Source organism: Manis javanica, chromosome 11, assembly GCF_040802235.1.
Source record: "Manis javanica isolate MJ-LG chromosome 11, MJ_LKY, whole genome shotgun sequence".
Lineage (NCBI taxonomy): Eukaryota > Metazoa > Chordata > Mammalia > Pholidota > Manidae > Manis > Manis javanica.
This window is the reverse complement of record NC_133166.1, coordinates 70,043,858-70,057,136: the sequence shown is the minus strand read 5'-3', so window position 1 is coordinate 70,057,136 and position 13,279 is coordinate 70,043,858. Positions and strand designations below refer to the sequence as shown.

The following is a 13,279-nucleotide window of genomic DNA, read 5'->3' as shown; positions in this document are numbered from 1 at the left end:
AGTGGGGTTTTAATAGGCTGTTTAGCAATGTTCTGTGCAGGGGGAACCCACTGTGGGCATGCACGGAGGCCTGGGAGAACAGAGTGTGCTGAGAAAGAGCAACTCGTGTAGCTGATCACAGGACCCAGACAAGAGGAGAGCAAAGTGCATATATGGCCAGTCCCTGCCCCATTTCCCTCCCAGGGTAGGAGCCAGAAACTATCTATGAAAAAGGGTGGGGTAGAATCCCAAAGCATGATGTAATGGGAGGCACTATCATAGCCATACCAGCGCATGACATTCTAAATCCACAGCCCACCTGGTGATCATTTGACACCAGCTTAGACAGTCCCTCACTGAGCCAACAGTGAGGGTGCTACATAGTTCCTTCAGGCTGGGTTTTCAGTCTAGGGAATACAAAGGAGCCTAGGACATAACATTGCTCTATCCAGACTCTGGAGAAAGACCCAAAGTGCAGGGCTGTAGTCTCCACCCATGGCAGTCAGACCCTGCACACAGGACCAGAGCAGAAGGAACAATGGGAAATGTGTGGAGTTTGGAGTCAAGAAACCTAGATTCAAGTCCCAGGCCTGCCACTCCATCAGTATTACCTTGGGCAAATTATTTAACCCCTCTGAGACCCATGGCCTCACTCATAAGGTGGAGACCCTCCCTCTCTCAGTTAATTAGGGAGGGTCTGTGTAAAAAGTGCTACTGAATTACAGTAGTGCTGATTGTTTCTCAATAAACTTCTCTTTCCTGGCTATGCCATAAGTGCTGGCCTGAACAATGGCTAAGGAAAATCAGACTCTGCCTGAATTCCTTCTTCTAGGATTCGCTGACCTCAGAACCCTGCAGACACCCCTGTTCTGGATGGTGCTTCTGGTCTACCTGGCCACCTTGCTGGGTAATTCTGTGATCATCTTCCTCACTCAGGGTATCCCTGAACTGCACAGCCCCATGTACTTCTTCCTGCACCACCTGTCAGTGGTAGAGCTCCTCTACACCACCGACATCATGCCCAGAACCCTCGCTGACCTGGCCTCCCCACACCCCTGGGCCATCTCCTTCCAGGGCTGTGCAGCATGTATGTCTTCATTGTCCTGGGCATCTCAGAGTGCTGCCTGCTCACATCCACGGCCTATGACCGCTATGCTGTCATCTGCCAATCCCTGCACTACCTCATGAGCCAGCAGGCCTGCTCAGCCCTGGTGGGCATCTCCTGGCTCATGGGCATCATCACAGCCACGATGGACTCCTCACTCATCTTCACTCTGCCTTTCCCCAGCCGCCCAGTGGTCCCGCACTTCCTCTGCGACATCCTGTTGGTACTGAGGCTGGCCAGTGCAGGGAAGCCCAGGAGCGAGATCTTCATCATACTGCGGTCTTCATCATACTCCCCTTCTCTCTGATTGTCACCTCTTATGCCTGCATCCTGGGTGCCATCCTGGCAATGACCTTCACCCAGAGCCGCCACAAGGTCTTCTCTACCTGCTCCTCCCACCTGCTGGTGGTCTTCCTCTTCTTTGGAACAGCCACCATCACCTACACCCAGCCCCAGGCAGGCTCCTCAGCTAGCACAGACCGTATCCTCAGTCTCTTCTACATGATCATCACACCCATGCTCAACTCCATCATCTACACACTTCGGAACAAGGAAGTGACAGGGGCCTTGTGGCAAATGGTGAAGAGACAGGGCTCCTCACCCCGAAGGAACCAGGGATGTCTGCTCCCTCACCGCCTGAAGCCCCTCACAGCCTACAGATGCTGAACTTAAACCCCAACCTAACAGATGCTGTCCAGCACCTCAAAGAAGAAGGCTTCCTGACAGAAAGTGTTGTAATTAAAACAGAGATAAATCTTACTTCCTATCCTGCACTCCAGACTCATTATCAAAGCAAGGACAGAGCAACCAGCAGAGTTATTGGGATGAGGTAGATTGGAAGGAATGCTGCCTATGTGGAAGAACATTCAGCATCTTCCAGATTATTCTGGATCCCTGAGCAAGATGATTGCCATGTAGTCAGGGATCTTTGCTGTCATGAAGGCAGAAGTCTATGAACTTGAAATCCAATTAAGTGACCCACCCAGAGCCCACAGAAGAGTTTGCCTGACCCTTTGATCTAGTTTCCTCCCAGAAACACACTGCAGTCTTATGCTTTTGAGGCCATTTAGAAGACAGGCAGTTGTTCCCCCTTGAAATATTCCACATCAGTATTGTTCCCTGCCTTTCCCCACTGTTGACTTCTGACACCATCCATAACTGGTGATAACATGCCCAACTGGACAAGAGGATCTCCCTGGCTTCCCTGTTCTCCTCCCAACGTGTGCCGTCTGCTTGATCCTGTACCTCCTTACCAGAATAAGCTGAAGAGGATTTGGAGGTATCTAGACAAGGCTTGATGGAAAAAAATTCACTGCTCTTTTTACTATATAATTAAAAGGAAAAGAAAATATACAGTAATATGGAAGTTTTACATAAAACTTCCAAATAAAATATTTAAATTTTTATAAAAAACTGTTTAAACTTGTTTCTGTGAACATAATTTTTATATTAGGTTTTGTACTTGAAAATGATTAAACACCTCCTGATCGAGATCTTTAAGTACTAATTTCCTCAAATAATTGATGGTCACCATCAAAGAAAACTCCTCACAGAAGTGGGTGATAAAAGGTGTAAAACCTTTTTCAAAGTAATTCAAAATTGCAGTAGTTGGAAATATACGTAAATACATATTTATATTTACCAGTCCTTCTTTTTCTTTCACTGACAAATGGTGATGCTGAAAATTCTTGGAACAATGAAGGAGTTCATATCCAATCATACTTTTTCGTGTCAAGTATTTGAAAACAGTACTGTTAGAGCTCTAATTTGCAGCCCATGCCTGTATTGCTAGAGCAGCCGCCATACAGCCGGCTAAGATACAACAGGGCATGCCAGCAGGTAACAGGCAGAATATCGGGAACACAGAAAGGCAGAGATTCAGGACCACTCTGGAGAATGGAGCCCTCAGGAGGTCCCCTAGAGTCTCCACCATCCAACCCTTCCACTGCTCGCAAGCCCCTCATCCACAGTGAGCAGCAAGAATCCAGGAGCCGGCAGCTGGAATGACATGGAAGTTGTAAAGCACCTCTTGGGCTATCCTCTGCCTACTGAGGCCACTCAGTGGATATGGCTCATTCTTCTCAGTAAATACAAGAACTTCAGGGTGTATCACCAAACCACACTCTTCAGCTGCCCCCTGAAGAGTCCCAGGCAAGTCTATTTATGGCCAAATGAGAGTGGGCCTGGAAGTTCTGCCCATTCCAACACCCCACACACACAAAACCCAAGGCTAAAAGGATCACTCTCTTACAGAGCACTTGCACTCCGTGTGGCCCGCTGGCTGCCATGGTGTGCCCTCTGGGAAGCTCAAGTTTTCATTTAGAAAACACCACGTCCAACTGTGTGCCAGGAATTTGGTGCAAAGGAGAATAAAACACAACCTAATGGGAGACATGGACCAATTAACAGTCCGTTTCAATCTTCCAATGTTATGAGACACATACCACAGATAGCAGCAAGACAGGGTGGTAAGGAGCACAAAGGAGAGGCCCCTAGTCCCACTGGAGAGGGACAGAGAAGGCGTCAGGGAGGAAGGGATATCTTAACTAAAGTCTGGACACCAAGGAGAAATTATCCAGAAAAAGAAGAAAGGTATAAAAGGAGCAAAGGTTCCTAGTATAAAGAGCATGGCAGTGTCCAGAACTGCGTGTACTCACTAAAACCAAGAACAGTGAACAAAGGGAAGTGACAAGACAGGAGGGAGATGCAAGAAGTGGCCAAAGCTACTGGGGTTTGAAGAGGTACAGCTAACTACATGTGCCTCCCTTTCTGGTTCTCTACCAAGTGGACAATACACTGGAATCAGAAAGGAGCAAAACATCAGCCTTATTACGGGCCAAGCTGAACTGGAGGGTACGGCTGGACCCGAGGTCAAGGGGCTTCCTACACCCCACATCACCCACAGCCCCCAGTTACAGGTCGCTGCAAGGAGACCTGTCTCCAGGCTCACCACCTGAAGGGGGAAAGCATGTGCAGCCTGAGGCAGGCCAGGCTGCAAAAGACAGCCAGAGAGGCCTTAGGCCATACACAGGCACAACGCTTCCTACGGTATCTTCAGTGAGTTCACACCTCCCCCCACAGAGAAGTAAGTACAGGTCTGGGGAGAAGCAGAGAGTTTCTCTGTTGTTCCCTTCTGGGAGTGAAAGAAAAAAATACCTTCTTCCTGTGGAAAACTCAAGGAGCAGGTAATTGGTGTGCTCCCACCTCCACCCAGTACAGGTCATGAAGGATGTCAGGAGTCACTTACAAATCTGGGGACTCATCAAGATTTGCATTTTTAAAGCATAATTCTGGCTATGGTGTGAAGAATAGATAGCAGTGGCAGAAAAGAGAACAAGAGACCATTGTCCAGATGATCAGTCAGAGTAGCTGCAAACAACAGGTGCCACCCTGATCTGACGAAGCAGAGAGGAGTTAGTCAAGGAAGATTTAACTATACCCAGGGTCTCTGGGGGCAGAAAACCAGTCTCCTCAGCTGTGCAACAGGGTTGACACTCAACAGCCTGTGAGGGAGGCACCAGCATGCACACCACTGGCACTGGGAGCTGGGCCACACAACACTGCCCCGTGCACACGGATAGTGCTCGGGGCCAGGTGTCAGAACAGGGCCACAGCTGTCCCCAGTAGCCAGATGTCTCCTCCCCCTGCTCTCCAGACTACGATTCTGCCTCTCCGCCACATGGCTCATCTCCACACCAAAGTTTCATGCAGAGGAGTCCAACTGGTGCTGCAAAGGTAGCTGGGAGAGCAAGCTTTCTGGCTACTAGTTTGGGCATGGGAACTCAGAAGGCAGAAAACTTCCCAAATGTTACAGGGGTGTTCAAAAGATGATGGAAAGACAGAAAGCAGGACAAATGTCCATCAGGTACAAATCCCACTGCTGTAACTGAAATCCAGGTGATTCCAGCTCACTCTCCATTGAAAAGAAGGGAAAAATACAGTGCAATGAGCTGGTGGGTATCGGAGGCAGAGAGAAAGTGATCAGGGGCCTGAACAGAAAGCACAGAATGGCAGTTCAGCCAGAATGAATAGCCATAATAGTAGCTCATATTGCTTGAGTACATGCAATACTAGTATAGTAACATGATACTAACCTCTTGACTAGTAATTGTCTTGTCATATTATCTTATTTAATTCCCATAAAAACCCATGTGATAGTATAGAGACAGATCCCAATTTTATGGGAACCTAAAGCTTATATAATTCAAGATGTTCCTAAGATGAAAATATAAATTTAAAATTAGGTAGAAATGTTTATTTAAAGTGAAAAAAGAAATTACAAAAATTAGAAATTTATTTGAACTGGCAAATGCCATAAATGTCATATAATCCAGAAAATAATGTTTTTCTTAATTGTTTGATCACCTCTATAATTATTTTTTTCCTGTGTTTTTTGCTCTATGCTCTTTGCCTTCATATTCACATGACAATGATCTTGTAATATACTTTCTGCAGGAAGATTAAAATGTGATCTGTCTTTCCTCCCCTAGCATGGTTGATTGAAGTTTGTTGTTCTTCTACTGATAGTTTAGAAGAAATTTTCTCAACTTCACAACACTCTATTGGTAATTTTATGTATGCGTTTAAGATTGCTGTCAAATTTGATCAAGTGTCCTTCAGATATTAGTTGAAATTTTCACATTTCAAGTTTTCTTGTGTAATGAATTATCTTTAACAGGTTTTGAACAGACCTCACTCACTAGCCAGTTTATCCTCAAGGTTCTCATTATAGTAGCATATTAAATTTTTTTTTTCCTTTGATGTCAGTGGTTTTATGTCTAATCAGCAAGGAATATGAGTTGTTTTCCAATCTCTTTGCATGATTCACTCCTCTTCATTAATCGGATAGTGTTCAAGTTATCTATGGTTGCATAATAAACCACCCCAAATCTAGTGGCATAAAACAACAATCATTATATTATGCTCAAAATTTCTGTAGATCAGGAATTTAGACAGGGCACAAGTAGACAGGAATTTAGACAATGATGGCTTGCCTCTGCTCCACAATGCTTGTATCATCAGGTGGAAAGATTCAATAGCTAGGAGTGACTTGAACAGCTGAGAGCAGAATCATCTTATGGTTTCTTCATTCTCAGGTTAGGTGTCTGCAGTGACTGGGTTTGCTGACCAGAACACCAGCACATGAGCTCTCCATGTGGCTTGGGCTTCTCACAGCACAGCAGCTGGATTCCAAGAGTTAAGTATCCCGAGAGAAAACATCCAGAAAGCAAGCATTTCAAGAGCCAAGACAGAAGCTGTGAGGTTTCTTCTGACCTGGGAGTCATACACATCATTTCCACCACTTTCTATTAGTTACAAGTGGGTCTCTAAGGCCAATCCAGATGTAAGGGTAGGGAGGATTAGACTCCACCTCGGGATCTAGGAGAGTGGCAAGGTCAGATGCAGACGTGTGCTGGGATGGGAAATCGCTGCAGTGATCTTCGGTAGATACTATCGAAGAGTTTATCAAATAACCCAAGAGCCTGTACTTATGCAAAATCTATCTCTTCCTCTTAATGAATTACAGCTTTTAATACAATTTGAAATTTTTGTTACAATTCACTTCTCAATATGAGCTGATTTCTATTGATTTCATCATCTTTATTGCTTTTGTTTCACCTTTCATCTTTTCATCTAGATTTTCTCCTAGTCTATTTATAAATAAATTTGAAGCTGACAAGAGCAGGTAACTTCATATATAATTTCTATATAGATTATAGAGTTCTATAATTTCTCACTTTTTTATTGAAACACCCAAAATATCTTTCCAAATTTCAGTTAAAATGAAGAATTTGAGCATTTTTAAAAGAAAAAATTTATGGTGTGTTTATAATTATATATGGTCCTGCATTATCAAAGACATTTCTAATAGCAGAGAACTTTTTTTTTTACTTAGAGAATGAAAATCACATCCTTGCTTACAACTTTATACATGTGATGAGTGGAAGATTTTCTTCCATAGACTAACTTCTTGAGCAATACATTTCCAACCTTGTTTCTCCTCCATCACTCACATATTTTCAGTGCCAGACACCATCAGATACATTTTTATCATAATATAATCTCTGATGTCATGCCTTTGTGGCAGTGCTGAGTGATACAGCACAGGGGTGGAAGGCACGTTCCCAGAGGTCATTCTGCCTCAGTACAACTAGTGATGACTTAACTGTGCTCAAAAGTGACTGTGAACTACATAAACACATCCCACCAAACTCAAACTTAATCTATCCCCTACTCAAATTTGCCTTAGATTCAAAAATATCCATGGCCACTTCAACCCCACCCACCCACCACAGGGGAAAATGTGGCAGAGAGGAAGGCAAAGTGGAGTGAGACAGAAGTCCAGACAGATTGCCATTAAAACACATCACTTTTGCAGTTACTAGGAGGACACATGACCACATATACACAATTCTTAGAGCTCCTACCAGGCCTTTATAAGGAGCCCATACAAGTGAAGGGCCCCAAAAGCTTAAGCTTCAGAGTCAGTTCTCCTCTAAGCAGACTCTGTCATTATATCAGTTTTAACAAGATGAGGAAGCCAAGGCACACAGGTGATGAACAAACAGCTTTTCCCTGGGGAAGAACAGGCTTGAGGGGGGAGCTCCAGATCCCATGCTTTTCAGTCTCTGCACTCTAAATTCTCCCTCTAATCACGTGAGTTTAGAGAAAGTAGGAAGATTAGAACAGACAAGGAGCTAAGGAGAATAAACAGAGAGGCAGGAGGAAGAAAATGAGTTTGGTGGCACAGAGAAGGAGAAGCAGGACCACCTGTACTGCCAGGAAGCCTCTTCTCTCCTGGACTGGGCATGCAAATATTGAGTAAGAACCTGCATTTTTCCCTATCTCAGAAGTGGCAAGTACTCCAGAATCAGAGTGCCTTCTCCTGGCAGGTACGGAGGCTCACCTTTACTGCCTGGCCTCAGACTCATGTCAGCCCTCCAGCTCATTTGCCATTTAATCTGCAGATGTCTGGCCATTGCTTCACCCTAAGGACATTGCACTGGCCATTATGTGGATGAGACTATGCTGTATGCTGATAGCATCTGAAAAGAAGCAAATGGCAGATGCTATAGATTTCCATTTATACCAGAGAGTGGGAGATAAATCCTATCAAATTTGGGGGACTGCGACCTCAGTGAAAGTTTTATGGAGATGCCACAATATCTCCTCAAATGTCAAGGATAAGTTGCCTCATCTTTTTATCTCTACTGTAAGAAAAAGACCTCTGGTATTATGCACAGTGAAATAAGCTAGGCAGAGAAAGACAAATACCATATGATTTCACTTATTTGTGAAATATAATTACAAAGCAAAACGGAAGGAAATAACAGCAGTAGACTAACAGACACTGAGAGGGGACTGGTGCATACCACGGGGAGGGGCTAGGGAGGGTGGGTGTGGAGGGCAAGGGGGATAAAGGACACAAAAATTCTCAATCATAATGTAGGTTGGCCACGGGGATGCTAGTACAGCCTGGAGAATACAGCCAGTGATTCTGCAACATCTTCCTATGTTGGCAGATAGTAGCTATAATAGTGGGGGTTTAATAATATGGGTAATTGTTGAACCACTATGCTGTATACTTGAAACTAATCTAAGATTGCATATCAATAAAAAGAGAAAAGAAAAAGAAAGAAAAGGAAAGGAAAGAAAGAAGAAAAGAAAAGAAAAGGAAAGGAAAGAAAAGAAAAAAGGAAAGGAAAGAAAGAAAAGAAAAGAAAAAAGAAAAGAAAGACCTCTGATGGTTCTCTGGATTTAGGAAGCAACATATAACCTATTTGAATAATAATAATAATAATAATAATAATAAGGGAGAAATGTGGGATTCACATATAAATCAAGTATAAAAATCAAACGAATATTCATATTTGACCTGAATGTTTACAGTTCATAATGCATGATCAAAACCGAAAGTTTCTGTGACGACTGCCCTTGTACTGTTCACCATGTAAGAACTTATTCACTATGTAAGAATTTGTTCACCATGTAAGAACTTGTTCATTGTGCTTCAGAAGATGGGAGACTGATGAGAACTAGGCTTGGGGTGGATTAATGATTGTGCATTGAGTCCCCTGTACAGAATTTTATTGTTGTTAACTGTTAACAACCATTTGATCAATAAATATGAGAGATGCCCTCTAAAAAAAAAAAACATATAACCTATTTGGATGGGCTACTTCAAACCACTTAACCGATGTCTTAAAAGCCAGAGCAAGAAAAGGCTATCAAGCTGTTCCAGGCTACAGCCCTGCCTTCTGAACTACCCAGCTGCCGCTAACACGGTCCAGGCCAGGGGCACTAGGGCCTCTTGTGAGCCCAAAACAAAAATCACAGATTTGGAAGCCAAACTGCCTGTTGCAGCATATAATTACAGAGGGCAAAAAAATGGGGGGTGGTGCAGATATCCTTTCATGAAGCTATTCTTGGGCTTCTCCCAGGCAATGGTATGTACTGAAAACCTGACTGCTGGACGCCAGGCGGCTATTGAGCTGCACTGCCCACCACAGAATGTATGTAACCTGATCCATCCAGCCTGAGGTTAGGTCCCAATAGCACTTCAGCAAGTGCAGGTGTTCAATGTAGACAGGACCCAAGCATGTCCTGCAGACACAAGAAAGTTACATTTGCCTCCTCACCCAGCAAATCACACCCAATTCATTCTTAATGGGCCTGTGCATGTAATGGCCATAATGGCAGGAAAGGAGACCCGGCATGAACTCAACAAAAGGTGTTTCCACTCACCAGGCTAACCCAGTCACCATCGCTGCTGAGAGCTCAACCTGCTGAGAATTACTTTGGGTCGGTGGCTAAGAGCTTTGTGGGAGCCAGATCTGCATCCTTCTCTACAGAACCAAGTAAGGCCAAAATACTGGCTTTCCCTAAACTCTGGCAGTCAAGACACAGGCCTCTGACCTTAGCTGATCCTAGTGGCTGCATCTTCCTCAGACTTTAAATCAGGTGCAATGGACTGGAGAGTAGAGAAATTTTACAGCTCATTTCTGGTGTTGGCAGCTGTGGTGTCCAGGGCCCAGAGGCAGCAGTAGGACACAGTGCCAGCTGGGTCACCTCTAACCAGTGGTAGCAATACTAACAGCATCCTAACCATAACCTCTTGAGCTCCCACCTTGGCTGCAGTTCTGGTCTCTTGTTTCCCAAAATTTGTAAGACATTTAAAAACCTCGATGAAAGTTATCAGTGAAGTTCATAGAAATGCAAATAACAGTAGTAGCAATCATAATAGTAATCAAAATAGTTTCACTATTTCCATCGCTGTGCTAGCAGCTTTCTTATATTTACTTATTTATCTATTAAACAAATATTTCTTCAACATCCACCAGCCAAACACTAGGAAAACACTGGTGAAACAAAACACTGGTGAACATTCCTGCCTTTATGGGATGTATATTTTAAAGACAGAGAAACTATAAAACAAACGCACAAGCTGATTTCAGATCATGCTAACTGATTATGTAGTAAAGAACGACTGACTACATTTAATCCTCACAACCATACTGTGAAGCATAGAAACTATTGTCATCATTATCTTACAAATAAGGAAATTAAGGCATAAAAATATTAAGAAATCTCCCAAGATCTTACAGATAGTAAATGACAGTCAGGATTTGATCCTGAACTGGCCTAACACAAAAGCCAGGTTCCAAATCACTGCGTCATATCACTATCTACAAATTAGCCTTCTGGAAAAACTTTCCTTGGCCAGCTGCATACTCTCCACTCCTAGACTTTCCAATAAGATACAGAACCCTCTTCCACTCTTTAATGCCCCTGAATCCCAAAGAGAGAATGGGCTCCTCCATCCTCAGCCTTCCATATCCTCTTTTGCACTAACAGGAGAGCCAACATTCATACAAATACTAAAAGTGGGTCTCTGGTCAAACAAAGGACTCACATCAGAGGAAACTACTCTCTTTTCCCAAGAGGCTTCCTTCTTCCTGAAGGGAGGTGATCAGAGTTTTCTATTTAGATCCTCACCTCCAACTATAGTTCCAGCCCAGTTTGAACACCACCTTGGAAAGAACTGCCAGACTTAGAAAATAAAAATACAAGACATCCAGTTATATTAGATGTCCTAATTAATAATGGATAGTTTTTTAATGTAAATTATGTCTTGAATATTTCTTTCCCCAGAAGGATAATGTGGTGCTAAATCCCCCTGGCCAAATATTTCATGGGACATATTTATACTAAAAAAAAAATGTTTGTTGTTTAACTGAAATTCAGGTTTAACTGAGCATCCTGTATTTTTCTGACAACCCTGCCTGGGGACCCTGACAAGAGGGACCTCATGCTCCAGAGCTGATGGTCACCATCTCAGGTGACAGAAGCATGAAGCCACTTAAGGCCAAGCCCGTCCAATTTCGTCATGTCCTTCTGCTCCCACTAACACTCCCAGCTGAGAACATTGGAGGGAAAAGCCTCTCCCCTTGTCTTGTTCAGATATCAACCCTACCGGGATGTCAGCCTTGGGTCTAAATTTGATACCTCATGTTGTGCCCGCCAATCTAAGTACATCTGTCCCAGTCCTCAGCAGATTGAGGGAAAGGGGGCTTGTGTCTTCTTCATCAGCTCTTCCTTGCACTTCGAAAATATTAAATACCCATGCCTCCCCGTCCCTCTCTGGCCCAGGCCATCTAAGCCCAGTCCATTCCTGACTCTTAGTCTATGTCCTTGCCCTGGAAATTGGACTGCCCTCAAATGGACTATAAAACGATAAAAGTTATTTCAGAGGGCAATTTGGCAATATGTCCCAAAAACTCTAAAATTGTGCATATTTTTTTGACTCTGAAATTCCATTTCTAGAAGTTTGTGCACAGAAAAACAATAGGTGTACAAAGATACAAGTGCAATGATATCTCTGTCAGCAATATTAATTTAAAAAATCTTAATTACAACAGGAGATTAAAATTATAGTATATCCATATAGTAGGATACTACAGAATATTTAAGTAGGATATTAAAATCATGTTTTAGAAGTTTACTTATATGGTAAAATGCTATGATATAGCTTAATAAGTAGAAAACAAAAGTTGTAGAGCAATCTAGGCAATATGATCCCATTTTTAGGTTTTAAAAGTGTGTATATATACATATATAGAGGGAAACTAGACTTCAATAATTTCACAAGGATGTTAGCTCCAAAATAACAATGGTTATTTTCTTTTCTTCTGGATGCAAAATTCTCTGCAATTAAGTATCAATTTAGTAAACTGGAAAAGAAAAACCAGTGCTATTTTAAAGGCCTGCATTTATTGTGTTTTGAGAGTGATTTCTCTACTTATACTGCTCCCTCCTATGGTTTATTGCTGAAGGAGAGTTCATGAACAAACACAGACTGGCTTCCCAAGAAAAACAAAATGGTGCTTGATCCCCCTGGACAACAAGTTAAGGTGGACTCCACGTAGAAACAGTGGACAGATTGCAGGAAACAAAAGCATAATAATGAGAGTATAGGGGCCAGATTGGAGCTTCTGACCAGTCCAGGGAAAGATGCACGTGCATTTCTGCCTCATGACCAGAGGGGAAAATGAAAAGCAAGCCAGCCAGCAGGTGAGAAAGAAGCCAATCAGGGAATCTCAACCTCCCGGGGCCAGGAGAGCGGTTGTAATTTAGGAGCAAAGTAACTGGACAGATGCTTCCAGAACACAAGCAGCACCAGGCAAGACTCGGGCCTGAGCTGCCAGAACCAGACCGGCCATGCCGTGCTCCTTCCATTCCCACCAGCCCAGTCACTGGGCCACACCTCACACTAGGGTGAAGGAGTCACATTGCACCAGAGGCGGCTGTTGTGAGAGAGAACAGCTTCCTCAGGGAGTCTATAGGAAGGCGGAAGAGTGGTGTCTCCAGGAATTATAGCCCTGGAAGGCACCAGAGCCTCAGAAAAGATGTACTTGCTCAGTCTTCATAAAGCAGGCCCAGCTGCCTTGCCTCCCCAACCTCCCCTCAAATGCCTGTTTCTGCAGGTCTGCAGCTACAAACAAGTCTTATCAGGGCCCTAAGAGCAGGCCCAGACACAGAGCTCTGAGCAGCACATCACTGCATTGGGCCTTCCAGCTGGGCAGGCCAAAGCACTCCACACACCACACAGAGCAGGCCAGACCCCGGGCATGGGGTTCCTAGCTTCTCACTTCTCCTTGAAAATACCCAAGAGTCAGGCCCTCATCTCCAAGAATT

The 13,279-nt window shown here is 43.8% G+C and overlaps 1 protein-coding gene across 1 annotated transcript; it reads left to right on the top strand.

Moving 5' to 3' along the window:
• Positions 1-768: 768 nt before the first annotated feature.
• Positions 769-1,750, top strand: LOC108395938 (olfactory receptor 10P1-like). Its single transcript, XM_017658575.3, is given in 3 exon segments — positions 769-1,060; positions 1,063-1,353; positions 1,356-1,750. Coding segments are annotated over 3 exon segments (978 nt in total).
• Positions 1,751-13,279: the final 11,529 nt, after the last annotated feature.